Raw genomic sequence first — 25,552 nt, 5'->3', positions numbered from 1 at the left:
GAGAGTTCTATTTAGTTAGCGCTGAACTTTTTTAATGAATTCTAAATGGCTTACCAATTGGCTCTCTCATTTTTGACTACTGTTCATGCAATTCATGGCCAATATTGTCGGCCATTGTTTTTTGTAATTTATGGTGGATTACCGCACTGCTCCTGTGATAATTTGCAGCTTCAATTAATTATGGTTATCATAATGGTAATCATTATTATTTCATATGCCTCGTTTCGGTTCATTTCGTTTCGTTTCGGTTCGGAAAATAAGGCTCATTTAACTCACTCAATCAGCGTCCGTGGCAAAAGTAATTTTCATTTCTCTGTCGCCGTGTACGATGTTGCACGCATCTTAATTATGCAATATACATGTATATATTATTGAAAAATAAAGTACTTTTGAGCTGACACGACAAACTCGGCAATCAGCACACGGCACTCGGCACTTGGCACTGGATCTGGTCTCTGGATCTCTGGGTCTCTGGGTCTCTCCGGGTCCCGCCTCAGGGGAGACATCGGTAATGGGTCTTTTTTTTCGTAGTATGTATATATAGATTGGTAATCGGTATTCGGTGGTTAAATTGTATGCACGTTTATAAAATGGACCATTTAAGAAGTTTCTTTATTTTTTTTGCTTTCGATTCGATTCGATTCGATTCCCCATTTGAAGTGCCTCATAAATATTTATGTTCTTGCCATAATTTGAATACTTGTTTTTTTTTGTTTTGTTTTTGTTTTCCGTTTATTCTTGCTGCTTGAGACACCCGATAAAGCTTTTCCGTCTGTCTGTAATCTCTATAATATATTCATATGCTAATGAGTAAAAATTTTCATCCTAGTTTAATGAATGTGTGTGTTGTGTGTGGGTTTTTATATGGGATTTATATATATATATATATGGAAAATTCATTGAGTTGCTTTTCTTTGTTTAAGGTGTGTGTGTAGGGTGGGAGGGGGGCAGTGGGTTCTTCCACATTCCCCTTTGAGCTCCCAGCTGGAGAGGAGTATTAGTTTACATTTCTAATAGAGCTACATACGACAAAAGACTAGAAGAGATCTGACAAATTCTGAATTCGATTCACGTAACATGTATGTGGTGTCTGGGTTGGACTATAATACCAAAAAATAAGTTTTATGGTACCCAATTGGGTAGCATCCTACACCGAGGTGGTGATTTGCTCCACAAACTGCACGGTTCCGGGTCGACACAGGGACTGGGAACGCTTCAGACGGCATTGTGGATTGTTTCGCAACGTCTGGCATCCTCCTCCGCCAGCTCCGGCACTGGCTCCGCCACCCGCTCCTTGGCTATGACGATGTGGCGTTCTCTGAAGCGAGGCATAGGCATGCGGCACGTAGATGAACTCACGGGTGGGACCTGGACCCGAACCTGATCCAGTGGCCGCCTGGCCATGCCGGCAGTTACACTGCTGCGACATGGTCGATAGACCCTCTGGAACGCTGCGGCTGCGAGTGGAGCTCGCTCCAGCCATGTGTCCTCCTCCATAGGTGGTGGCTGTGGTGGTGGTGGTGCTGGGACTGCAGGTGCATATCAATGCCTGCCTGTCCTGGGATCTGGAAAATGGAAGCGAAGCAATTTGAAGGTTTTAGGCAAAGTGTCAACACACAGCGGGCCGTCCCTCCATCGAGGGCGGGCTCTTGGCTTGGTTTGTGCCTCATAAGGCCACGAAGCCGTTGCTAAATTGATTCTGTTTCTCTATGGTTTCTCTATGGCCCTGATTGCTCTCGATTGTCTTGCTCAACGGGAAATCTTTTAATTGGTTTTTGATTGTTTCGTTTCATTTCGTTTCGAATCGGCATTGGATGCCCACATACTCCACCCATGGAGTATCGATTATTTCAAGAGGTCGAACTGGTAGACTTTTGTAGGTCCAAAGTTTGGTAATCTGTTTATCGATCATTAATCGGTAAAGTTTCTGAATAGAGTCCCCATTGGACTCTTTGGACGGACTAAATTCCTTTTCCTACAACTCCTTTGCCCGTATCTAATGGCCAGCGGTGGATGGATGGATATCATGTACTTAAAACGTTTCCCCACCAGCTTAATGTGCACTTTGATTTACCATTCCACTACCTACCCACCAATATATGTGTGTGCTTCGCCAACAGACAAACAGAGCTAAGACCCAGTGCCCACCGACTCTGTGCAAGGCACGACCCGGCAAGCAACGACCACTCAATGCATGGGAGGCGATGCTCATTGCTCTCCAGTGGCCGGGACGGGACCGATTAGGGAGCCCATTCGTCAGACTACTGGTGCGCGTCGTAGTAGTAGTAATGTGTGTACTTACTTGTTGCTCTTGTGGCAGCCCAGCTCGTAGGTGCTGTGGAAGCTGCAGTAGAGGCCATCGCAGCAGTTGTGCTGCTGAATGAAGGACAGGCTGCGCTGCAGACGCTTGCCCATGCGGGCCCCAATGCTGCCCTGCCCCGCCTGATAGGCGCCGCCGCGCACCTGCTGCATGTCCAGATTGTGGCACGCCAACTGCTGTGGATGCTGCTGAGGTGGGCCAAGGGCATGTAAGTGGGAATGGGAGTGATGGTGCTGTTGCTGCTGCTGCTGCTGCTGCTGCTGCATGTGACGTTGGCAATAGTTGGCGCTGGTCTGCAGATACGGATCCATTTGATTGAGACTAATGCAGCTGCGACTGAGGAGATCAGGGGCCGGATACTCCCCGTAGCCATAGTCCATGTGCATGTGTGGGGGCCGATGCTGCCTCGCCGAAGAGTGCCGCATCAGCATGGGCGTGGGCAGGTGTCCATTCAAATGCGGCTGTCCGCCGCGATGCTGGTGCTGGTGATGGTGGTGCTGCTGCTGCTGGTTCTGCTGGTGCTGCGGTTCACTGATAAAGAAGATTATGATGCCAGAGATGGCAGCGGCAGCGGAGCAAATATAGTAGCCAGCACGACCGTATTTCAGGGAGTAATCGTTGAGGAAGGAAGTCAGTGGCACACTGATCAGAACCGGAACCGATTCAACGCCTCGAATGAAACCTGAAAGCGAATCGTATAACCAATGGAAATGGAAGGGGCTCACTGCAGTCTTGTACTCACCCCAAGCCTTGGAGAAATGCTTTAGTTTTATTCGTTCCAGTGCCAAAATCTTCAAGGAATACTGAAAGCCACCCAGACCTATGCCATATAACCAGCTAAGGATGCACAGGCCCTTATAGCCCATCACGAAGGATAGAAAGAGTATGGCCAGGGCCACAATTGATATGAAGAGCTATGGAAAGGAAAGACAAACCAAGATTAAGGATTTCCCCGCCAGACTACGTATAAAACGCACCTGGGTGACAATTTTCGTGTTAATTACAAAGTGTCTGATCACAAAGACGCGACGCAGCAGGGCCCCAGCTATAACCACACCCAGGGCCATGGAAATGCCAAGAAAAGTCTGCAACAAAACCAATTCCTGGACATCCGAGCCCTCCTTGGCGGCATTGAGAGCCTGTAAAGAGATGATTTAGCAATTATATCCCCAATAACAGGGAGCACCGCTTACCATTAGGAACATGGGTGTGTAAATGCCAAAGGAGGCCACACTGGAGGTCATTAATAAGATTTTAACTGTCACCGATTTCAGTGATGATATGTCCAAAAAAAGATATCTCGTCGGGGACTCCACTTCCTGGCTCAAAATCGGTTTCTTTTCCCTCATCTGAAGTGGTGGAAAATTGATTTGATGGAGAGAACTTATTGTATCCATGGCGTTTACCTTTTTGCGCTGATTCTTCAAGTGCTGGATGGCCCGTCGCTGGGGATGGTAGAGGGAGGCCGGTCGATACATGAGGCCCATGAAAAAGCTGAGGGCCGTCAGGGCGGCCACAATCTGCAGGCCCAGGCGCCAGCCGGCCTTGCCCACGCCCTCCTTCAGGATGACGGAGAACAATGCGATGCCCACACCCTCGCCGGACATGGCCACCATTTCGACGAATTGACGGCGACGCTTAAAGTAATTGCCGAGCATCACGGTGGATGCCTCACGCACCATGGCGACACCGATGCCAAAGACGATGCCTGCCAGAGGATTTAGCAGCACGAGTATCAGTTGGGTCCTTTGTGCCGTGCCTGGCACTGGCCAAAAGTTATTTATTTATACGCACCATAACTGAAAACAACCTGTCCAAATTCCGTGGCAAATGAGGTGAACAGTATGCCCAGGGGCATCACGAGGCCACCCACAATGGAGAGCAGCCGAATGGAGCGCTTTCGACAGAGCGACACCACAAACGGTGTGGCCAGCATGGAAATTGACCAGCTCAGGGCGCCCAGGAGTTCTGTGGAAGAGCAGGAGCACAGCGTGGAAATTAAGCTTTTGAGTGATAATATTTTACAGCAGAAAAGTCAACTTTGACGAAGGTCATTCTCCAGAGATGCTGACCAGAGGTGAATTAACACATTTGAAGGGCCGCCCGAGCCCTGCCCCGCTGGAAAAGTAATCTTTTGAGTTGTAATATTTCAAAAGTTAAGGGCCCCTGTGAAGAGCACCAATTCAAACCATTTAAGAGTGTGAAAACTGTGGTTTCAAATTGATTTTAAGCTTTTAATTACTGTTTGGGATGGGATGTGCTTAATGTAATTAGAGTGACAAGGAAACCTTTTGTTAGAGAGGCGTGCAATGCGATTACAAAGGTATGTACATATGTAATACCGTTAATTGAACTGATTTTTCGTACATTTTGTCAGTCTTTAATGCCCCATTCGAAACCTGTGCCACCACAGAAAACATGTATATATCCACATTGCCTACTCAGGACCGAGAATAAGATGATATATCATTGCAAACACTAATGGAAGTGCAAGCCATAAACACTGTTCCCACTGTATGTCATGCACTCCATCAGCAAGGCATGAAAATTTATGTTGAAAGGATGAACTTCTGCTCCATAAACTGTCAGCATTGCTTGCCGTCGGAGTAGTTTCGCACTGACTGTTGACAGTGTTCTTACACCTTGTCCAACACTTGGCTTTAAAGCAGGATGTAAATGAAATTCAAGCAAATATTCAGAGGCAAAGACAGCACACCCCACCACACCACACCACATCGAATATTATTCAAAGCATTTGCATTTTCAATATGCCCTGTAGATTCGTGCACACAAACATTTTGATTGCTACTCAATTCAGGCCGAGAGGGCCGAAAGTCTAACTCCAGAAAATGCCCAGGAATACCGGAAAATTGTGTGGAAAACAAGAAAATAACCAGGAAAATACCACAATCAACAACAGTGGGCTTCTGCCACATGGCCACTGATTGCACACTCCGATTAGGCCATGTCGCACAGACAATTCATAAAGGCGGCCGATGCCTGGCCTCTGATCTCTGACCTCTGGTGGGAGGCCATGACTTACCTATGCCATTGGTATTATGCAAATATTGTACGGCGTAGAACAACAGAAGGCCGTAGCTGAGCTGCAGTCCGGTGGTCAGGATGTGAACGAGAAAGGAGACGCCACAGATGATCCAGCCCCAGCCGCCATCGGGGTAAAAGTACTGCAAAAAAAACCCAGAAAAAAGAGAGCAGTAGTAAATTGCCGGCAATTACAGTTTGACAAGCAGGTTGGGGGCGGACTCACCTGTCGGATGCGTGTGGTGTCCACGCCCGTGCGCCGCAATGCCGGTATGTTCCGATGCAGCATATGAAACTCCCGATCGGCCAGTGCCGGAAAGGCCGAATCCTCCTCATCGGTGATGTGCGGTGGCACCGGCAAGTGTGTCGTCGGCGCATGCATGGGGATGGAGGGATGGGGATGGGGATGGGGATGGGTGTGGTGGCCCTCATAGCCTAAACATTCGGAAAAACAATCGAACCTCTGATTAAATGATGGACTAAAAGGCCTCCGGGTTGGCCTCATTACTCACCAAAGTAGCAGCCGCCGCCATTCGGTTTGCTTCTTTGTTGCACCTGATGATGGTGCACCTGCTGCTGTTGTTGTTGTTGTTGTTGTTGTTGTTGTTGATACCAATTATCGCAGAGGCAATATTGTGGGGCATACTGATGATGCTGGTGATGAGGGTTTGTGCTAGGCGGATTGTACATATAACAGCAGCCATTCAAATTGGGATTTGCAGCGGCCACACCACCATACCAGCGTGGAGGCGGTGGGGCAGGCAATACGCCAACGGCACCGCCACCATGTCGACTGCAGGCGACAGGATGCTGAGGATGCTGTCCCTGGTGCTGCTGTTCAATGGTGGGCAATGTGGCATAGCTGCCAAAATTGTCACAATGCCTCTTGGCCGTTTGCACGGGGAAGCGCGGCAGGGCGGCGGCTGTGGCTGTGGCCGTGGCCGTGGGTGTTGCCCCGCCTCCAGCATGGCAGTGCGACGACTGCATTTTTATTTGCTGTTCCTGGAGCTCCTGGAGCTGTTCACTGGATAGATTCGAGAGCCTGGGACATGAAACCCACCAGGCCAATGGCTGATTATTGAAGCGACACTCGGTGCACAAATATCGAGCGGGTGTGTGTGTCGCCTCCTTGTTCCGTATCTGTTCTGGGTCCTGGGGACCGTGGTCAGGTTTCGGTGTCGGTTTCGGTTTTGCCTCCGTGTGCTCTCCAACCTTCGGTGCGTTCGTTGCGGACTTGTGGCCCTGCTTCGGATGCTCACAGCTCAGATTGTATCTTCGTCACAGCGCACATTTGTTGCACAGCACGGGACTCCTATGCTTGGGTCTCACCAGACTCGAGTACTGTCTGTCCTCCAGCTGCCTGGACGAATGATGGGGACAGGGATGCGGTAGGGTGCTGGTGCTGGTGCTGGTGGCCAGCAATTGGGGACAGCTGCCGTACAGGGCTGATGAGGTATTCGATAAGCGGCGATAGTATGGTATCCTATGCTCCATATCATCGCCACCAGAGGCTGCTGAGGAACCGAATGGATGATGGTTGCCGCCGGTGCCGCCGCCTCGTTGCTGCTGGCGTGGTGGCACTGTGGCTGCTGCTGCTGCTACTGCTGCTGGGAGGCACGAGGAGATGAGGCTCCGGTTATCTCTACTATCACTGCAGTTGCAATCACATGTGCACTGGATGACCATTGTACTCCTTCCTCTCCGCTCTGCTCAAAAAGCTTTCACTGGCTCTGTGTGTGTGTGTGTGGGTGTGTATCTGTGTGTGTGTGATGTCAACTTCAATGCATGTAGCAGCAGGACATTATTTTCGAGTCTGAGGTCTCGGTTTCGGTTTCGGGTTTGTTTTTCCGGTACTGTTTTTTGGGGCTTTTGCTGGCTTTCGTATTTCTAGGCAACAGCCAGCATCCGACTGTAGCGGCGACTGTAACCATTTCGGGCCATCTCAAACATTTTTGCAGCCAAAACTGAAATGGAATAGAAACGGGGTAGAGTGGTGGCGGGGCGGTTAGAGTGGGGAGTGAGCTTCGGTCTCGTAAATAAATCAAATCAAAATCAATTTGTTTACCCTACGCCCAGGCGCACACAAAACAAGAAGCATATGCAATGCATAATTCAATTTGCTGTTCAATTGCGTGTATTCCATTTCCTGCCACAACACCAAGACCTGGCCACACCACACCACAAATAGGAGGGGAGAACACTGCAGAGGAGTGTGAAAAATGGAATTAGATGAGTGCAATTCTGCGGTCACTCTGGCATAAGAATTAGGGCACATTTTGTGCAGTCGAGCCCGCCAGGCGAGTGTCAATGCAATTTTTAGTTAAATTTAATCAATTTTCAAAACATATCCTTGATGGAAAAAAGTTTACCATTTCGAGGTTTTTGTAGTTTAAATTTTTCATATATGTTTGAAAGTTAAAGTATACAAAAAGTCCATCTAAAAACACGCTTTTGCCCTGGAACTCTCCCCCCCTCTCTCTCTCTCTCTCTCTGATGCTCTTATAAAGGACCCTTATCAAAGTCAAACCAATATGCAAAATTAATGTCAAAATATGTTTGAAAATTATGGGTTCTTAGCCAAATAAAATTTGCCAATCATTTTCGCATTTACATCAATCTCCATAATTATTTTTATTATTTGAATAAAACTGTTTGTGGCCGTGGGTATTATGGCGATAATATTTTAACGATAAAAGAGGACAAAATCATTAATATTGGAGAATAAATAGTTTGATTTAAGAGTTTAATATATCAAAAAATATAAAAAAATACTTGAAATTATTCTGTTTTTTAGTAAGAAAATAAAATAAAATCTGATTTTGACACACATTTTCCCAGAACCCAGTCCCAGTTCTTAAAATCTATCAAAGAAAATTCGTAGAAAATGCTTTTAGTGCCGGACATATGAGAGAAACAGAAGACTCTGTGGGGCTCCAGGGCGAAATTTCATTACTTAAAAGCTGCCATAAAAAGAGAGTGGAATGGTAAAAAACAAAATTGCGTTAGTTATCCAGTGATTTCTCTCTTTTCTGTGAATTCATAAGCTCCACAAATCATGGTTTTTTTTTCAAAGAATTTCTCAGCTGGAGCCATTCGGTAAAGACCTTTGCAATCATTATTTTCGTGAGAGCGTCGACAATTTCAAGAAGTTGCAATGAAACATCAAGTGTCTGGTCTGGCTGTTTGTGATTGTGTCGAAGTTAAACGAAACTTGATTGATTTATGTCTTTATCGTTGGCAGAAGCGATGCAGGAGGCGATGCTATCATTTAGATTAGTCCAATGTTCCATTGAGGAGCTATAAAAATGATAAATGATCTGGTCTGGGGAAGAAAAGCCGGCGAAAAGCCAACGAAAAGCGAACGAAAAGCGAAAGCACAGTCACAGTCACAGTCATAGGAAAACTTGCATCATTTTGCATCAGACTTGCAGGAGGAACTTGTGGCAGGCAACATCCAGCAAGTGGTAGGAAAATGGCAGTGTGGCCCAGTTATCCCCGTTTTATGGTTGTGCACATAACGATTTAGCCAAAGAGAATTTTACAATGCACAGAGGCGCATTTAAATTGATTGTAAGCAAGTGAGAAGAAGGGGAAGTGAAAGCGGAAGGCAGCAGCCAGAAAGGAAGAAACGAAGAAAGGATGCCAGGATGCCAGGAAGGACCACCGAATGGATGGAACATCAATCAAAAAAAAACCTTGCTGCAGCTCAAGGAGGATGTAGCAAGAGGTGGGCCGATGGTGGGTGGTGGCATTACCTGTGGAAACATAAAATTTAACAACATTGTTGTACGTAGAAGCAAGGAGCAAACAAGCAATCCATAACGATATCCTCTCCATCCGTTCGCCTCTCTCTCTCTCTCAAGCGAAAATATTGCAAAAAATATATATATAGTATATTTCTCCATCTTTTTTTCATTCTTATGGATGGATTCTCCCCGGCATTTTGCGGCGCTTCCCTTTGTTGTGGCCAGGGTCCAGGGGCCCCCCTCCCCCACATAGCAATAATATCCTTCGGGTGGGAAATGCACACACACACACACCAATTTCAATGGGCGCCGCGTCAGCAGTTTTATGTTCTTTAAAATGCAATATTAAAATGTAAATGCCATAGGCGGGTGTCGTACGCGATGATGAGGATGATTTCAATATGTTCTCAGTCCAGTCCAGTCCAGTCCAGTCCCAGACTCTTGCCCCAAATCCCGATCTCATGACCACACCTCTTGCTTCTCCGCCTCCTCCTCTTGACAGCGCGGCGGAGTGTTGACTTAACTGGTCATTGACTTTAGCAACTGCAACTTTATGCCGCAGTCGAAATTCAAACACTGCGTTTCGTTACTGCAAGACATTGCTGTGACAATACCAATCGGAAATGCTGCCAGCTATAAATAGTTATGACAGTACTGTCGTTCAGAACAGCCAACCAATTGTTCAACGAATTAATTGAAATCGTTTATGTTGTGGCATTTGATTGGTCTGCCACATATGCCGACAATCTAGTTTAAGTGGCACGACTGATGGGTTCATTGAGAGCCTGACAAACTTGTCTTTTGGCTGCTGGGATATTCCCAGGTCCAAAGATCTACTCATTTTTGTATAGTGAATAGCCCCAAGCTTTGCACTACAGTCTTTGTCTTTTTGTGGAATTTATTTAGGTGTTAACGAGCCCTTTTATCCCTTTAGTCCCTTTATAATTAGTTTTAGTAGAGCACAGCTGAGCCGTACTGTCCTAAAGCAGTGAAACGCACTGTAGACACACACACACACAAGCCCCAGCTGCCTCCGTGTGGGTGTGTCAAAAAAAGGCCAACTTTTATTTACAAAGGGCAATGGTGGAGGAGTGGGCGTGGTAGAAGGTGAGATTTAACTGGATACCGGGTCACTCTCCGGGCTTACTCTGCTGATTAAACATACATATGTATGCCACATCACCCACGCGGCGGCGCCTCGAAAAAAAGGATTACAAAAAAAAAAACAAGTTGTGGTTCAGCCACATAAAATTTATTTAAACTTTTCTCGCTGACGTTTTTCAACGCGCTTGCCCCGCTTTTCGCGGGGGGTGTTTGTCTTGCCTCCGACTGGCATGATAATGGATATCATATTACCTCGGGGCTCTACATTTTAGTTTTTTGCACTTTGCATTGTAATAAACACACGACAATATGCGACAACACCACTGAATAAGCAGCTGTGGCTGCTGGGGCATCCACAGGAGACCAGCAGGAGAATCTGAGGCATCCACAGGAGGCAACAGGAGCAGCAGCATCAACGCCCTTAAATAAAATGCGCGAAGCGAAAGAGATCATAAAACGACAAGAACTTTGTCGCATTGTGGGGTTGGTCCAGAAATGGTATTCCATTACCCCAAGAGAGGTTATGAACTCTAGAATTTAAGGCAATTTTAAGGGATTTTGTAGAAGAATCTATGGCCGGGAGGCCGAGTATCTTTCGACTGGTTTTATACATATATAGTTTCCACACACATCTTCCTTCCATTCAGCATTCATATTCCCATTTGAGTTATCAAAAAGTCCCCAAAGAACACTTATACACAGTCCAGTACAAGAGTCAGAACTTTGAACTTTCCAACGAAAAACTATCCGAACACTAACGAAACTGTTTGTCGGAACACAACTACAACCGAATAGGTCGGGAGAGATGGCTTTGCCTTAACTTATTTTGTATGTTGTGTATGCACAAGTTTTACAGAAAAAGGATACGAATTTTGATGTCTTTTTGCGAGGACTGTGTGTGTGTGCTTGGTCCCCAGGGTAAAATCATTTTCAATGCAGCCGCCGGCAAAAGGATATACTCTTATATTAATACTTTTTTTTTTCCATTTAGTTTGCCAGACAAAATTTCGGCAAAATACAAAATAAAAAGTTTTCAACTTGACCATTTCTTGCCCACTTCTGCTGGTGTCCTGTCTGGAACTTTTGTACATGGATATTTTAGGTAGAGTTCGCCTTTCATGAAAGAGTTGGCCGAGTGGCTAATGGATTTATGTTTTAGCCAAAGACACGAAATTAAAACGTGTCCCCCATTAAGCCGGCCAATTCGAAAGGGTCAATGCTCCATAAATAATCGCAGACCCCCGGAAACCCTTCGAAAGTGTTCAGCCTTATCGAAAGCCCAACGAGGCACGAAACCCTTGCTCAAAAATCCTATCACAAGCATAATTAGGTTTTCGCAAGTAAAACTCTCCATATTATTTTCGATATACATTTTTAATGCTAACCTTGCGAAGACCTCAAAAATTAACCGCCCTCGAGAGCAGGGAGGGGGGCTTGGGGCTTCCTGGCTCTGAGGCGTGAGCCTCAACGCATCATAAAGGAAAAAGTTAAGCCCTTCTTAGCTGAAAAATGACACTTCCGTGTATATAAAGTTGTATATGGAAAAAAGGGACAGAACGGAATGGAACGGAAGGGAAAGGAAGGGCGGAAGTCAAGCATCGTCTCGTCTCGTCTTGGCACGGCCTAAAAACAATGAAAATTACAAGCCGTCGCCGGCGACGGGAGAGAGAGAGAGTTTTTCCAACAAATTTCCTGTCTCGTGCGGCCTGTGCCTTTGGGGGTCTTGCTTTATCAACATCAGCGAAAGGACGGACCAGAGGGAGGGGGACCCACATAAACAATTTTATTATTGGCTTCTGGGCTTCCGACCGAAATAAAACACAAGAAAGAAATGGGTCTTAGCCCAGATTCGGATTTGGGCTTGCACATTCATTCGTGTGTGTGGTGTGGGTGTTTGTGTTGGACCGGAGAATCGAATTAGCATGCAAAATCTTTTGTTTGACTAACAATGTGTCAAAGTGTGTGACGAGAAAGCGTTAGTCTTTGTCACTCTCTCGCTCTCGCTCTCATCGATGATGCTACCAGGATGTCGGAGTGGGAGTCGGAGTCAGAGTCAAAGCAGACATCGCCATTAGGGCCGCCTCCTGCTAGAGCTGCTGCGACAATCAATCCCCAGACCCCAAAATCTGTCGTTGCCACAGTGCAGGCCACATGAATGGGAACACGCACACACACACGCACACACACAAAGCACACCCAACCCCACCCAAAACCTCATCAATCTTGTCCTGAGAATTTCGCAAAATATTTTACAAATTGATTTTACTTTTCGAAATGTGTTCCAAAAAGGAAGGTGGCAAAAAAAAGTACATTAAAATGTGGCACAAAAGTTCAGTGCTCTCGAAATTATGAACGGCTCTCAAATGAATAATAAATAAGAGCGTATAAAGCGTAGGAACGACTGTAAGATACCCTACGAAAGGTTTGAAAGAAAAGCTATTAGTCGGCGGAAGATATTGATGCCATTAAAGGCTGCTTTTGTCTAGATTTCTGATATATTCTATTAGATGATTTGTATATTCAAACCCAGGAAGAGTTATTTATCTTTAAAATACCAGAGTGGATGCCTGGGAATTGAATATTCATTTCCCAGAATACAATAATCTTTGCACCCTTCTGGCTCCATCGGTTCGGTTATTATTCACTTGACCATAGGCGTTTGACCACTATTATTTTTGCACATGTCGCTGACATCCTTTTAGTCTCTGCCCCGTCTTGTGGCATATTTGTCATCCATAGTCGGAGGAGCTGGAGCCGGAGCCGGAGCTGCTGGCCTGCTTAATTAATGTTCGTTTGCTTTGGATGTGTCCCCTTCACTCTCAGTCTCTATCGTTCTGTTGACCTTTTGGCAAATGCAAGTTGAGCCCAGTGTGTGGTCTGGTGTGTAGTGTAGTCGGGCCAAGTAGACTCAAACCGTTTGTGCTAAATTAGCAAATGACATAGTCAACATGGCCAACTTAGAGAGCCAAAAGCAGAGCACAGAACAGAGCACAGAACAGAACCAGGATGAAAGGCCTGCTAACCCACAAAAGTACGTGCAATGCCGTCAACAGTATGTCCTACTCTCGCATCCTCTCCCTTTCTGCCTATCCCCCTATTCCTCCCCCTTGCCCTGTAGTCTCCTGCCACCTATATCTTTTAGTGCTGACACAAAACATAATGCCGGCGGGCAATGCTCTTTTAAGCACGCAGCTTGAATGGCGCCCACTGGGGAATGGAATGCGGCTGACAGGGCACAGTGGTACGGGAATGCTCATTGATTCGGAATTGATTATGCGATGGTCCAGATACCAGTACAAAGATATGAGATATGAGATCATATACACTCTCCCAGCCTAGTCTTCTACTGGCAAAAGCAATACCCAACACAATTGGTGCCACTGTGCCGCCACAGCTCCTGGTTGGGTGTCTAGCGAAAGTGCCTCAAACGGCGCATAACAATGATGATTATGTATATGTATATTCAGAGCTCTGAATTGTATATTGTATATTCTCTATATAGAGAGGAGAGACTACCTCCCACCCCCACCCCCCGTCCCAGCTGCTGTGTAGGTGATGGGCCTCATCAAAATTGTGACGAAAAAAAAAAGAGAAAAGAACCGGCAAACAAACAGCCAAACAAAAGTTAAACAAAGCGACTGACAGTCCTCGAGTTTTACGCGGCTAATGAAAGGCATCGCATCATGGAAGGAGCTGACAGCAGGTTTTGGGCCCCCTATTTAACCACTGTGCTGGTGGTGGGTGGTGGTGGTGCCACCCATAACCATTTTGGGTGGGGTGGTGGCACCCCTTGAAGCAGAACCATAAACGCCATGCTGATAACTTCTTTATGTCTGAGGCTAAGTAAAGACATTGCTTCCGTGGCTGACAGTCAGACAGACAGACAACGGAAGTGGATGGGCCCCTCCCCCCGCCCCCCAAACCTCTTCCTAAAAATTATGCCAAGACAGCAGAAAAAAAAGGAAGAAAATTACCCAAAGAAAATATATAAAATTATTTTAAATTGAAATTCTGTTTATCTGGCGAGGGGAATCATCGTCGTCGTCGTCGTCGTCATCGTCCTCCTGGTCCTGCTGCGGACAGAGCCCCAAAAAATCCAGCACATATTGTGGCCAGGTCCTCCTTTTCCTGCCCGCCACATCCGCCTCTCTATGTGGCGTTTTTCGGGGGTAATTCAATAAAGTGGAAAATGATGCTCGTCGTCAACGTAATTTGCTTTCGTGGTTTCCACAAATCTGCCAGCCAGCCCCAGCACAGAGACAGAGAAGGCTCCTAATTGAGCGACAGAGAGGGGCGCTCTCATGGAGCGAAAGAGAGAGAGAGAGAAAGATGGTTTCTAATGCTGAAATAGAGATAACTTCTAATGGAGCGATAGCTTTTAATAGAGAAGTGCAGACGGCCCCTCAAGGAGCGATAGAGATGGGTGCTGATAAAAGGACGAAGCTTCTTAGGGAGAGAATAAGAGAAAGAGACAGCTTCTTAGGAGGAATTGAAATAAAGAGGAGGCCCCTTGCTGAGCCACTTGAATGGCGGTTAATCGGTTCTTCATATCACATCAAACAGAAGGAAGTACCGCCACCAGACACAGATGTAGACGCAGACGCAGACGTAGACGTAGACCGAGACCCACAGACCAGAGTTGGCATCATCGTAATCATCAAGTGATAAGTGCGGCCAGGCATCGGCGAAGGGTGGAGGGCATACCATATTCCATCACAGACGCGACGGCACTCACTTGGCTGTTAGTTTGGGCCTCCTTTCGTATCCGCTAAGCCAAAACTCAACTCGACTCGACTCGACTCAACGCGGCGCTCATCTCATCATCATCATATGGCACACAAGTGGCAAGCGATGAGTTTTTGGAGGAGACCGTCCCGTTCCGAGGAAAGCCAGGCGGCATGCAAACAACAGCAACAACAACGGGCGCCACACAAAAGGAAAATGTGGGCAAAATGGAGGTTGTTGCATGCGGGGACGGGGCATGGCCGGCTGGGATTGTGGAACGACCCCATTACGTGCCAAAGCACTAAAAACAAGCCACACGAGGAAGCGTCACCACAGCAGCAGATGCACGAAGAGAAGGGGCACAGAGAGGATGCTCCTCCATCCTCCATCCTCCATCCTACACGAGAGCTTATAGCGAGAAGTGGAGTCCTCTGGTATGTACAAATATGAGAAGCGAGCGATGCTGCTCGTAAATTTTGTCATATTTTACGTTGTTTTTTCACGTATACCCTTACGCTGGCGGGGGTAATACGATTAAAATGGATCAAATGGATCGATTCACTTCCCCTTTGCTTCTCATAAAGAATAGCTCGATTAGAGTGTATAAAGATTTTATGATTCTACAACTACAGTAATAAATATTCATTAGTATTCAAATGTTTATTACTCTTGTAATGGCTTGTAATCTATTAGAATTCTGTATTGAATTCCTTTATATTTTGGTTCAAAATCACACTCTGAAAGTGTATCGAATTCTTCGTTGCAGACAATCCTTTTCTTTCTTGTCTCAGTTTTCTTTTTCTTTTTGTTGTTGTTTGTTTTCTGCACTTAAAGTTTTTTTTTGTCGCTTTTCATTTTGTTGTTTCATCGCACATTTTCTTGTTAATGCGCCTGAGCTTATTTTTGTCGTTGTTGTGTGTTTGTTTTTATTATTTCCTCCACCTCCTACTCCTCCCCCCCCCCCCCCCCCCCCTCCCTTCGTGTTGCTTTTTAGCAGCCCATTAAAAAAATGCGAGCGCACGCACAGTTTGACATGCACTTTTAATCGATTACAGGAGACCGAAAAACCCACACACCGCCACACACGCACTCACATTAGTATGTGCACACACTCGCATTCACACTCGAAAGGCAACAGCAAAAACTTCCATCACGAACAACGAAAAATCAGAGAGTGAAACAAAAAAAACAAATGGCAACAAAGGCAAAATTGTTGCTGCAATTTTCTTGGCACACGATTTTCCATATTTATTTTTTGTGCATACCCTGTGGTCGTAGAGAACAAGGGTCGTACCACCATCTCCTTGAGATTCATAGAGGACTATGATGGCAGTTCCTAGAAGAGCAGCTTAGGCTCCCTCTCATTGTCGTCTAACGAAAGTCTCTTTGGGAGTAACCTAAGAGGTATCTTTTAGTCGGGCATTTCCACAAACTATAGCAATACATTCTTGGTTTCATTTTCTTCTCTCTTTGTTTTTTTTGTCTTTTTTTTGGCACACTTGTAAGGAGGATAGCGATAAAGAGACCGAGAGAAAGAGCCAGCCTGTGTGCGTGTGTGTGGTCGTGCCTGAGTGCCTCTGTGCATGTGTTTGTGTGTGTTGTCTTTTGGGGCCTTTTGCTGATGACTACGCCGCGATTAAAGTTTATTTTTTGCTGCTTTAATTGAATAATAAATTAGGCGAATGGCACCCAGGCTCATGCGAAAATAATCACACAAATGTGAGTACAACCAAAAAGTGGAAACGGAATGCCAAAAATTGGTCATACCCTAGGATTTAACAGAAAGAAGGTCCTTCAAAACAGAAGGAGAGGTTTCTGGTTTCTGTCTTTAAGTGGAACTAGAGATAGAAATTGAAAAGCAAGGGCCTGTAGCATTACACTCCGTGAAGAGCGAACCTTAAATAAGACCTTAAGCTTGTTAAGCTCTTGGTTCAATAAATATTTCCTGTCAGCGACAATCCCATGGCCAAGGCGTTCATTTTGTTAAAGTTTTTGACAAGATAGATTCCCTTTACAGGGGGAAAAATAAGGCACAGATAGTACTGAGATTGAGCCACATTTCTAGTATCTAATAATGTCCATCTGCTGGGTGTCTCTGGTGTAGCGAAGATTCATAAAAGTTTTGGCTTCTTAAGTATTTTTTCTTGTATTGTTTCTTGACACATTGATAATAGAATACGACAGACAGACAGACAGCTCGAGTGAAACTTTGAGGTGCGCTCAGATTTCCCTCAAGCCAGTTGACAGTTATCCGATAGTTCTTCAAACAGTTCTGCAGTTCTGTTCAACAACTGGTAATTTAAGATGCAACTTTTCTAATTTCTATGATTTCCATTAAAATGTCTACTCCATCCTCCACTCCACTCAGCCTTTGTTCTCTCTATCCCAGCCTTATAATAAATGTATTATGCCCCCTCCCCATTATTGTATTATTCTGCCTTAACTAAAAGAGAACCACTACAACAGAAGGGGCAGCTGAAGGGGTATACAATCAGGAGCTGGAGTTGTGAGTTTGAGGAGCTGCCGAGTAGCAGGCCTCAAAGAGCAATGAGGAATAATAAACAAATCAGGGAAAAGTTTTGCATGTTTATATTGCCGTGCTTCGGAGCGGAAGAATGAGAAATAAAAGTCTGCAAAAAAAGCCAGTAGAAAAACCATAAGAAGATGCCGGAGAGCATCAGCGGGAGACGAAGCCGTCGAGGCAATGATAATTACAAAAACAGTCAACGAATGCACTTTGTCGAATCAAAGTTTAACAAGAAATTTGCGTCACTAATGGAAGCACTTGCAGTCATGTTGATCGATGTGGCATGGCGTCCCGGCGGGGACCCTCTGTTGGTGGAGGCCTCAAGCCTGACCTGCTTATGGCTGCACATTCGCCAGATACCAGATAGCTGACAGATACAAAATGCATAAGCTGCTCACAGTTTAATCGGTTTATGTGACAGCCGAGGGACAGCCGAGGGAGGCGTGTCATGGTCTCGAAGTCACACAACGGACACACTACTAAATCATAAAGGATTTGCAAGTTACGTCCAGCCAGGACTGTGGACTGTACTGCGGAGGACCTGCAAGGAAAAACTAAAAATAAAACCACCAGGAGCAGCATCAAGTGGCTGTCAATGCGTTTTGGGATGTGCTCAAGATAAGATGCAGTCCAGCAACCACAGAGTCCTGGGGAAAGCTCTTCTCTGTCAAAGTTTTGCCCGGGATTAAAGGCAACAGAGGAGCAAGAGAGAAACCCATAGAGAAAACGCACCAAAGGACAATTAAGCAACGCGGTGGGGGAAAATGGCAGCTGGGCAAAACCCTTGTGTGGTTTGTGTGGCTTGATTAAGAAGTTTTCGGTTTATAAATGATACAAGCGCCAGCAAATTATTCAAACTAATTTGTTTAAAGCCCAGCGTCGGCTGGGATTCCTTGCTGTTAAAGCAGCCCTCAGGAAGGAGTCTTGTGATATTTGAAGATTAAATAGTAGATATTAGATATGAGAGATGAGATTAGATGCGAGATGCCATTAATTATGGGGGATTTATAATTAGGCAAAGTGCAGACTTAAATATATACATGTATATTTATTAGGAATTTAATAAAATATTTTCACCAACGTATTGGACTCTTGTGCCGCTCTCTATATATCTCTCACAGTGTGGCTTAGCAGCAAAGACCTCTTCCAGTCACACATATTTATGTATTGCAGGGCACAAAAAATACCCTAATGACTCAGTAAATATTGTTTACAAAAAGGTCAAAAAGTTTGGATTTCTGTGCTTTAATGTGCCAATAAGTTAGTGGAATAAACTGATTTTTCACGTCGATCCTCTTTGAAGGAAAAAACCATAGCATTACGAGCACAATCAAACAAGAAGGCAAAGTTCTTCGCTTAACTTCATTAACATATCTCGAACAGCAAGTTGAACAATCTAAAGGAAAGTCCCTCGAAAAGTTCCCAAATGAGATGAAAGTCTTATTCAATGTTTCGTGAATTTTCGAGAAATATGCAAATTATCTACACTTTATACCGATGTCTCATCTAATTAGACTTTGCACGGCGAAAGTTTTTCTCTTGCAAATTGCCTCAAATTGGACAAAAATTGTCGAAAGGTCAGGCCGGCCACTCGACAAACTTTGACCGGGACTAAATCAATGTTTGCCCTGTCCTCTCGTTTGGGTCGAAACCTGCGATATTGATATGCTTTTGTCCCCCGTTTTGAAGGATAAATCTTAATGTCTACCTAATCAATAAATAATTGCCATTTTTCTGTTTGGCAAAAATATCCATTTCATCGAAATCGTAGGCAAGCCACAGACAAATCCAAGATAAGCCAATTGTAAATAAAAACCGAAAAAGGTTTTTCTCTCCCCTCTCCCCGGGAAAAACCAGAAACCCAAAATTTCTTAGAAACAGAAGAACGAAAAATAAAATGAAATGAAATACTTTCGATTGACATATACGTATTTTCGTGATGGAATCCATTGTTTGTAGGAGTCGTCGTTGGTCTCTTTCGTTGGGGAAATGGGAAATGAACTTCTTGTTTAAGATGGTGTGCGAGTGGAGTGGATTCTGTGTGTCTGTGTGTGTGTGTGTGTGTGTGTGTGTCTGTGGGGAAAAACGAAAGTAATGCAGTTGTATTGAGGGAGGGAGTCGACACGACTTCAGCACAAATTTAATATTGTAAATGGAAATCCCGCATGGAGGACGAACAGGAGCCAGAACAGTAGAGCCAGGAGTAGCAGGAGCTGTGTCAGCGTGAGTGCGTAGCCCAGGAGAGTGGAAAATTTCGTGTAAAGTGTCCTGGCACTTAACCGTACAATTGATTTTTGACAAATACGTTGCTGCTGTTGCGATGCTCACCTTTCGCCGCGATGTTGGTGCCCCTCGCTGTTGTTGCCACAGCTGACGACCGAGTGTCAACAATGGCAAGGGCTGACAAACGCGAAATCAAACTATGCAAATGAGGACCCCGCCCCCAACACACAATCAGCGCCTCAGCGCCTGACCCTTGACCCAGGCGTGACCCAACGCAGCACAGCACAAGCCAGTAAGAACTTTAAAGTAGACATAACGACTATAAGATACCCAAAACTGGGAAAGTCTCTTAAATTGGAGGAAGATTGAGAGATTGGTATACACGATCTAATGAAACCTAAACATATTTGTAGATTAGTAACATCTGATCTCTATACTGCATATCTATATCTCTATATATCTCTATTTTCTCGCTCGATTTCTATATCTATATAGACCCTTTCTCGTAGCGACTACCGGGTACTACAATCGCAATAACCTTAATCAAAAGCGACTGCTTTCGAGGTGTGGTGTGCTGTCTGTCACTGAATGAAATAAATGTAAATTTCATAAATGAAGTAAAGAGACACACAATTGGCAGATCGCTCCGCACAGGCGTCTGTCTGCTGGCAGCTCATTGGCCCGGTCACACATCCCAGGGCCATCAATATATCATCAATATTAAAATGCAATTACAATCCTCCTGGCAGGGGCAGGGGGGTAATCGCATAAAAAATTAACCATCGAATTGTGCTAAACGATGGCCTGGCCTCGAACCTGCTGATACCTTGATTTCCCATCCACATTCAACGCAGTTCTGTGTTGTCTGTTTGTCTCCTGGTTTCGGACTGTTTTTCTCCTGGTTTTGCAACGTTTTTCTCTTGGTTTTTTCCCTGATTTCCTACTGGTTTTGCACCGTTTTTCTCTTGGCTTTCCACTTTTTTCCTCCAGCTGTGCCGCGCCGTGTCCTCGCCTGAAAGTATGCCACGGGTTTGTGCCACGGGAGATGCTCCGACTGGTTTTAGTAGCTTTGCTCTTGGCACTGCAGTGGGACAGAATTTGCTCAACATTTAGTCGGGAATCAGAGTCGTTTTGGTTAGCTACACCACAATTGTGGGGGTAGTCGTAGTCACCACCGAAACTAAGAGAAACTCTGTTGTTAATTCCATTTTGATATCTGGGAAATGTCAGGGGAAACTCCAAAACTCTCGAGGCTCCTGCAGAAAAATACAGCCAAATTATTCGGATTCAACCGCCGTTGTGGAAAACTCATGTATGAAAAATCATATTCTTGAAAGGCTTTAAATAAAATTCAATTATCTTTGTGTCAAAAGCAAACTTTTCGCACATTTTACCAGCGCCTGACGCTTCCACAACTTCAGACTGAAGCTGAAGGGTGAAAATAAATCAACTGAAGGAAACAATATTACACTTTTGCCGCTGTCCGCCTAAAAGAGATGTTCGAGGGTGTAGGCAAAGCCTCAAACCTACTATCCACAGCTCTGGTATACTTCTGAAAAAAACAAACCAAAGAAAACCCACATATTTCTTACATTTTCACCAAAAGCCATTGCAGATAAAGCAAATGCTTCTGATCCTTAAATGTTTATATAAATTTATGTGAAAACTAAAGATTACACAGCACTATAAACTATATAGCTGCTGCACTTTCAAAATGTGTCCCCCGCAAATGGCGTAAGGCCACTGTTAAGGTAAATTTATGACTGAAACTTAATATCACAGCCCCCTACGAAACAACATTAATTCAAAGTCTTTACGACTTGTGCCATTTAACTATCTTTTGAGTATTATAAATTAGAGTAGAGCCAAAGCTAGTGGGCGTAGAAATTTGTATAACTTTTCGAGAAAACCCATAGCCGATATACCTGGATATTTGTCGCGATTTCGGCTTGTCCATCTGGAAATTCCCCAATAATAGATATTGGGGAACATTTTTAAAGGAAAAATCTACAAGGTTGGAATATCTCTCCTCAAATGAGTTTTATTTTATGGAGCAAAATAATGCTCTACTAAAAATTATGCTTTATCTATAAATTTGTTTATTTTTAACAAGAATTCCTTTGGGTTTCAATGAAAAATTATGAACGAAAATATTATACGCCCGACTAACCAAATTCTTTACATTTAAGAGGGAAATTCCTATTATTTAAAAGTAGCAAAAAATACCCTACATGCAAAACTTTTCGTAAATTAATGAATGTATAGAAATTGTATATTTCCATGGCTTGAAGTCCGTATAAATTGAAGAAAGAATGTTATGCGCTGCAGCCAAAAATTTGTATAAATTTAAGGAGCAACCTAGGGGCAAGCGAGATACCTGAAATGTAAATATTTACTATAGACTTAAGGAGCAACATACCATAATATGCTACCCCAGAATTTGTGTAAATTGAAATATCAACAAAATATATGCTAAACCTCAAAATTAGCATAAATTTAAGCATCAGCACAGGAATATTTGTACTCCATATAAATAGCATTTGAATCCGTATAAATTAAAGTCGTATCCCAACACATCTCATAGTTCGTATGAGTTTTCACACGCGATACCGATACAAATACAGATACAGATACAGATGTCAAGTGTCGAATTCCGCAATCGATTCATTAGTTTGGTTCAGCGAAACGTAATGCCAATCGCCAGTGGGTAATGGCATTCAGAGTTTCGCATGACCAATCGATGGATAAAGCCTACCCCAAAACCGCAGATGGATACCCCTTAACGAACCGCAGTTCCAGTTACAATTACCTTTGGCAGGCGTGTTACAATCGCTTCAATATTTGTCAGGGAAAATGGTCATTAATATTGCAGGACGGGTCCAAGTGGAGTAGCGTTAACAGCGCAAATGGTAAGAGTCGTGGCTAATAATAAAGAGTTCCAGTTCCAAAAATAAAAGCCACAACTCCAGCTCACACTTAATCTAGTTGGGGGACCCAGAGGCAGGGGCAGTGCCAGTGCCAGTGGCAGTGGCAGCAGTTGAAGCTGCAGATGAAGCTACTTCAGCTCTAGCACATTGTCGACTCCTCTCCTCTCACCTCTCCGCTCTCTCTTTCTCTACTCTCTGTTTCTCCATCGAATCTTTCCCCAGACCTCTCACTAGAGCTTATGTATAATGCATGGCATCGGTCCCAGGTCCCTGGTCCCTGGTCCGTGGCCCCTGGTCCATGGCTGAGTTGTAAACGTAACCAGGCAACGCAGCCACGATGCCAGACTGGTCTTAATCGGAGGAGGAGTACCAGTGTAGTGCCAGTGGAGGAAAACCTGAGCGGCCACGGGGGGCACACAAAAAACTGTCAGCGTCATCGCCGTTGCGGCCCGGCACTTGGCTTTTAATATTCAAAATAGGAAAATTGGCAAAACCCAAGCGGTCGAGCAAAAAAAAAAACCCCCCCCAAAAAAAAAACCAACCTAAAATCGCCGAATGCACAGAAATAACATCATACTGGAGGAAAATGCCGCCGCCGTCGCCGCCGCTGTCAGACGTTGTTGAAGCACAAGGAATTTATATTTATATTTTCCTCCGACGAGACGAGATGCGAGTTTTCTTTGTGGATTTTTTGTTTGTTTCTTTTCCTTCTTTCGGCTGGATTGATGGACAATTGTCGGCCGAAATTGTCCCAAAAGACGTCGCAGAGTACGCAAAATACACAGAGAGCCACGGAATTGACGGAGCCACCGAAACAGACGACGCCGACGACGGTTTCCGGAGGAGAATCGGAGGAGACTTACACGTCGCGCAGTCGAAATTCAACTAAAATGCTTGAAAACTCCGGACAGGCAGAAAGTCAGGCAGCGGCATCGGCATCAGGCCAGGCAGCAAGCAGGCCGTGGCAGGCAACACCAGGCCGTGGCAGAGGCAAATACAAGAGACCAGAGACCCCGACCAGACCGGCAACACAGAGTAGCAGTGGCAGAGACATCCCGTACCCCCAACTGGAGAGAGAGGCAGAGAGTGTACCCCCAGAGAGCGACAGAGACATGAGACTTTCTTTTGCGGAGCAATAGCAATGCAAAATAGCCAAATAGCCACAGAGAAATGTGGCCAAATGGAGAGAGTGAGAGAGAGAGAGAGATTGTGGCAGAGAGCAAGCTTCATTGAGGAATTTCAATCGAAGGAGAAAGAGATTGATTGGGAGAGAGATGGAGAGAGAGAGAGAGCTTTTTCCAGCGCCACCACCACCACTCTCATTGCGCAACGAAAAGAAAAACTGGAAAACTCTGCAAAAATTTGTCGGCAAAAATATAGTAACGCTTTTTTTGTTCATGTTTTTCATCTGCTCCCCCACAACATTCCAGCAAGAGAGCAGCAGCCAAGAGTCAAGAGCTATAGAGCCACACTCGTTAGATTACAATATAATTGTACACCAAGCAGGCATGCACCCTAGACATTCCACAGACCAGACCGGCCGAACCGAAGGCGCTCTGCACTGTCCTCGGGCATAATTTGCCCTGGTCTTGTAATTGAAATTTCATGGATTATTCCCAGACATTCAACTCCAAAAAACTTTTCGTACAAAACTATTGAAACATTTTGTGGAAAGCACAACGGATGCCACCACCCCAGCCCGATGCTCCTCCTCCGGGAAACCAACTGTTGATCAGAGTGCCCCGAGGGGCATCTTTTGGATTGAATGGATGGGATGGATTCCCCTAGCTTAGCATTGGAATTTTTGCGGGCTCTTGTAAATAGTATGAGTATGGGTGATGGGTGGCTCTGGCTATGGCTCTGGCACTGGTTAATGAAGCGCTTTATTGGCCCACAGCCAACGGCCAAAAGAGGTGAATGGAGTCTCGGTCTCTGTCTCGGTCTCGGCTCCGACTCACTTCCACTTGGTTGGGCTTTACTCTGCTCTCCCCATCGGATACAATGGAAGGTCAGGCCCTCGGGGGGCCAGCGTTTCTTTCGCTTTTTGTGTGGTGTCGTCTAGAGAGTTGAGACGACCGTTTGAGTTGTTATTGCAATAGCAAATTTTGGTAATGAAATCGAAACAAATACCGAAAGTGGTCATAAAGCGGTTCCCCAAACGCCAGCTGGAGTCGAATATTAAGCAGTCCGCTGTGGAGGAGGTTTAACAATGTAATATGGTACTCTGTAGCAGGCCAACTTTGCGCAGCAGTTGGTAGTAGAAGATTGTGGCTTAAATGTTTGAATTTGAGATGATTTCAGGGCTCCGAATGCCCTTCAATTGGTGGGTTCTGACATTTCTAAGCTGAGTTATACAATGACTTTTGGGAGCTCTAAAATTTACTTAATTTTCACCATTTCCTGTGGCAGAATCATTACTATATATCTTTTCAAACTGCTATACATACCTCTGGGTCTTTCAAAGTCCATTATATAGACCTAAGACCCTCCCACACCCATTGAAAAATAAATGGAATTGTTTTGTTGGTTTTTTGTTTTGGTGTTCAATAGATTTCTTTATTGCAATTTCTTGTATTTTCTGAAATTCATATATATGTATAGTGTATATATATATATATCCAATTATATATATAAATGTATATATAATTAATTTAATTTGTTTGTTCATGAATTATTGAGAGAACAATTTTGTTTGTTGTTTAGTTCAAATAGTATACAATTTGCTTAACTATACAATAATTAAAAAACAGTTTTTCAAAATAATACGCGAGAGAACGGAAACCAAAAGAAAACAAAAAAATAAAATCATATGAGAAATGGTTTGGTTTTCCCGTTCAAATAGCTTGCAATATTTAATATTAATTTAGTTGTTATTTTTTATTATTAATGCTCTTCATTGTAAAAACTTAACAAATGTTTTGTTGCCCTTTCGATCGTT

General features: G+C 44.6%; 1 protein-coding gene across 1 annotated transcript; it reads right to left on the bottom strand.

The window, feature by feature from the left end:
- Positions 1-736: 736 nt before the first annotated feature.
- On the bottom strand, positions 737-22,526 carry LOC6588996. The gene is made up of 12 exons (XM_026988287.1): positions 22,497-22,526; positions 6,652-7,326; positions 5,875-6,426; positions 5,589-5,797; positions 5,364-5,505; positions 4,115-4,288; positions 3,727-4,028; positions 3,514-3,669; positions 3,298-3,459; positions 3,063-3,234; positions 2,303-3,002; positions 737-1,565 (listed from the first exon to the last, which is right to left on the bottom strand). Exons 2-12 carry the CDS (start codon positions 7,046-7,048, stop codon positions 1,148-1,150), a joined length of 3,384 nt encoding a protein of 1,127 aa, XP_026844088.1. The 5' UTR covers positions 7,049-7,326; positions 22,497-22,526; the 3' UTR covers positions 737-1,147.
- Between the last annotated feature and the right edge of the window lie 3,026 nt (positions 22,527-25,552).

The sequence above is a fragment of the Drosophila persimilis genome, unplaced genomic scaffold, assembly GCF_003286085.1.
Source record: "Drosophila persimilis strain 14011-0111.01,24,50 unplaced genomic scaffold, DperRS2 tig00000191-arrow-pilon, whole genome shotgun sequence".
NCBI classification, from domain to species: domain Eukaryota; kingdom Metazoa; phylum Arthropoda; class Insecta; order Diptera; family Drosophilidae; genus Drosophila; species Drosophila persimilis.
The sequence above is the reverse complement of the archived record's forward strand: the minus strand, read 5'-3'. Positions and strand labels throughout refer to the sequence as shown.

Bases quoted from the DNA above. Each gene is read 5' to 3' on its own strand.
- LOC6588996 (XM_026988287.1), bottom strand. From the start codon at position 7,048: ATGGTCATCCAGTGCACATGTGATTGCAACTGCAGTGATAGTAGAGAT. The intron at 4,029-4,114 runs GTGCGTATAAAT...ATCCTCTGGCAG, and splicing joins ACAGGTTGTTTTCAGTTATG to GCATCGTCTTTGGCATCGGT. The intron at 3,003-3,062 runs GTGAGTACAAGA...ATTCGCTTTCAG, and splicing joins GCATTTCTCCAAGGCTTGGG to GTTTCATTCGAGGCGTTGAA.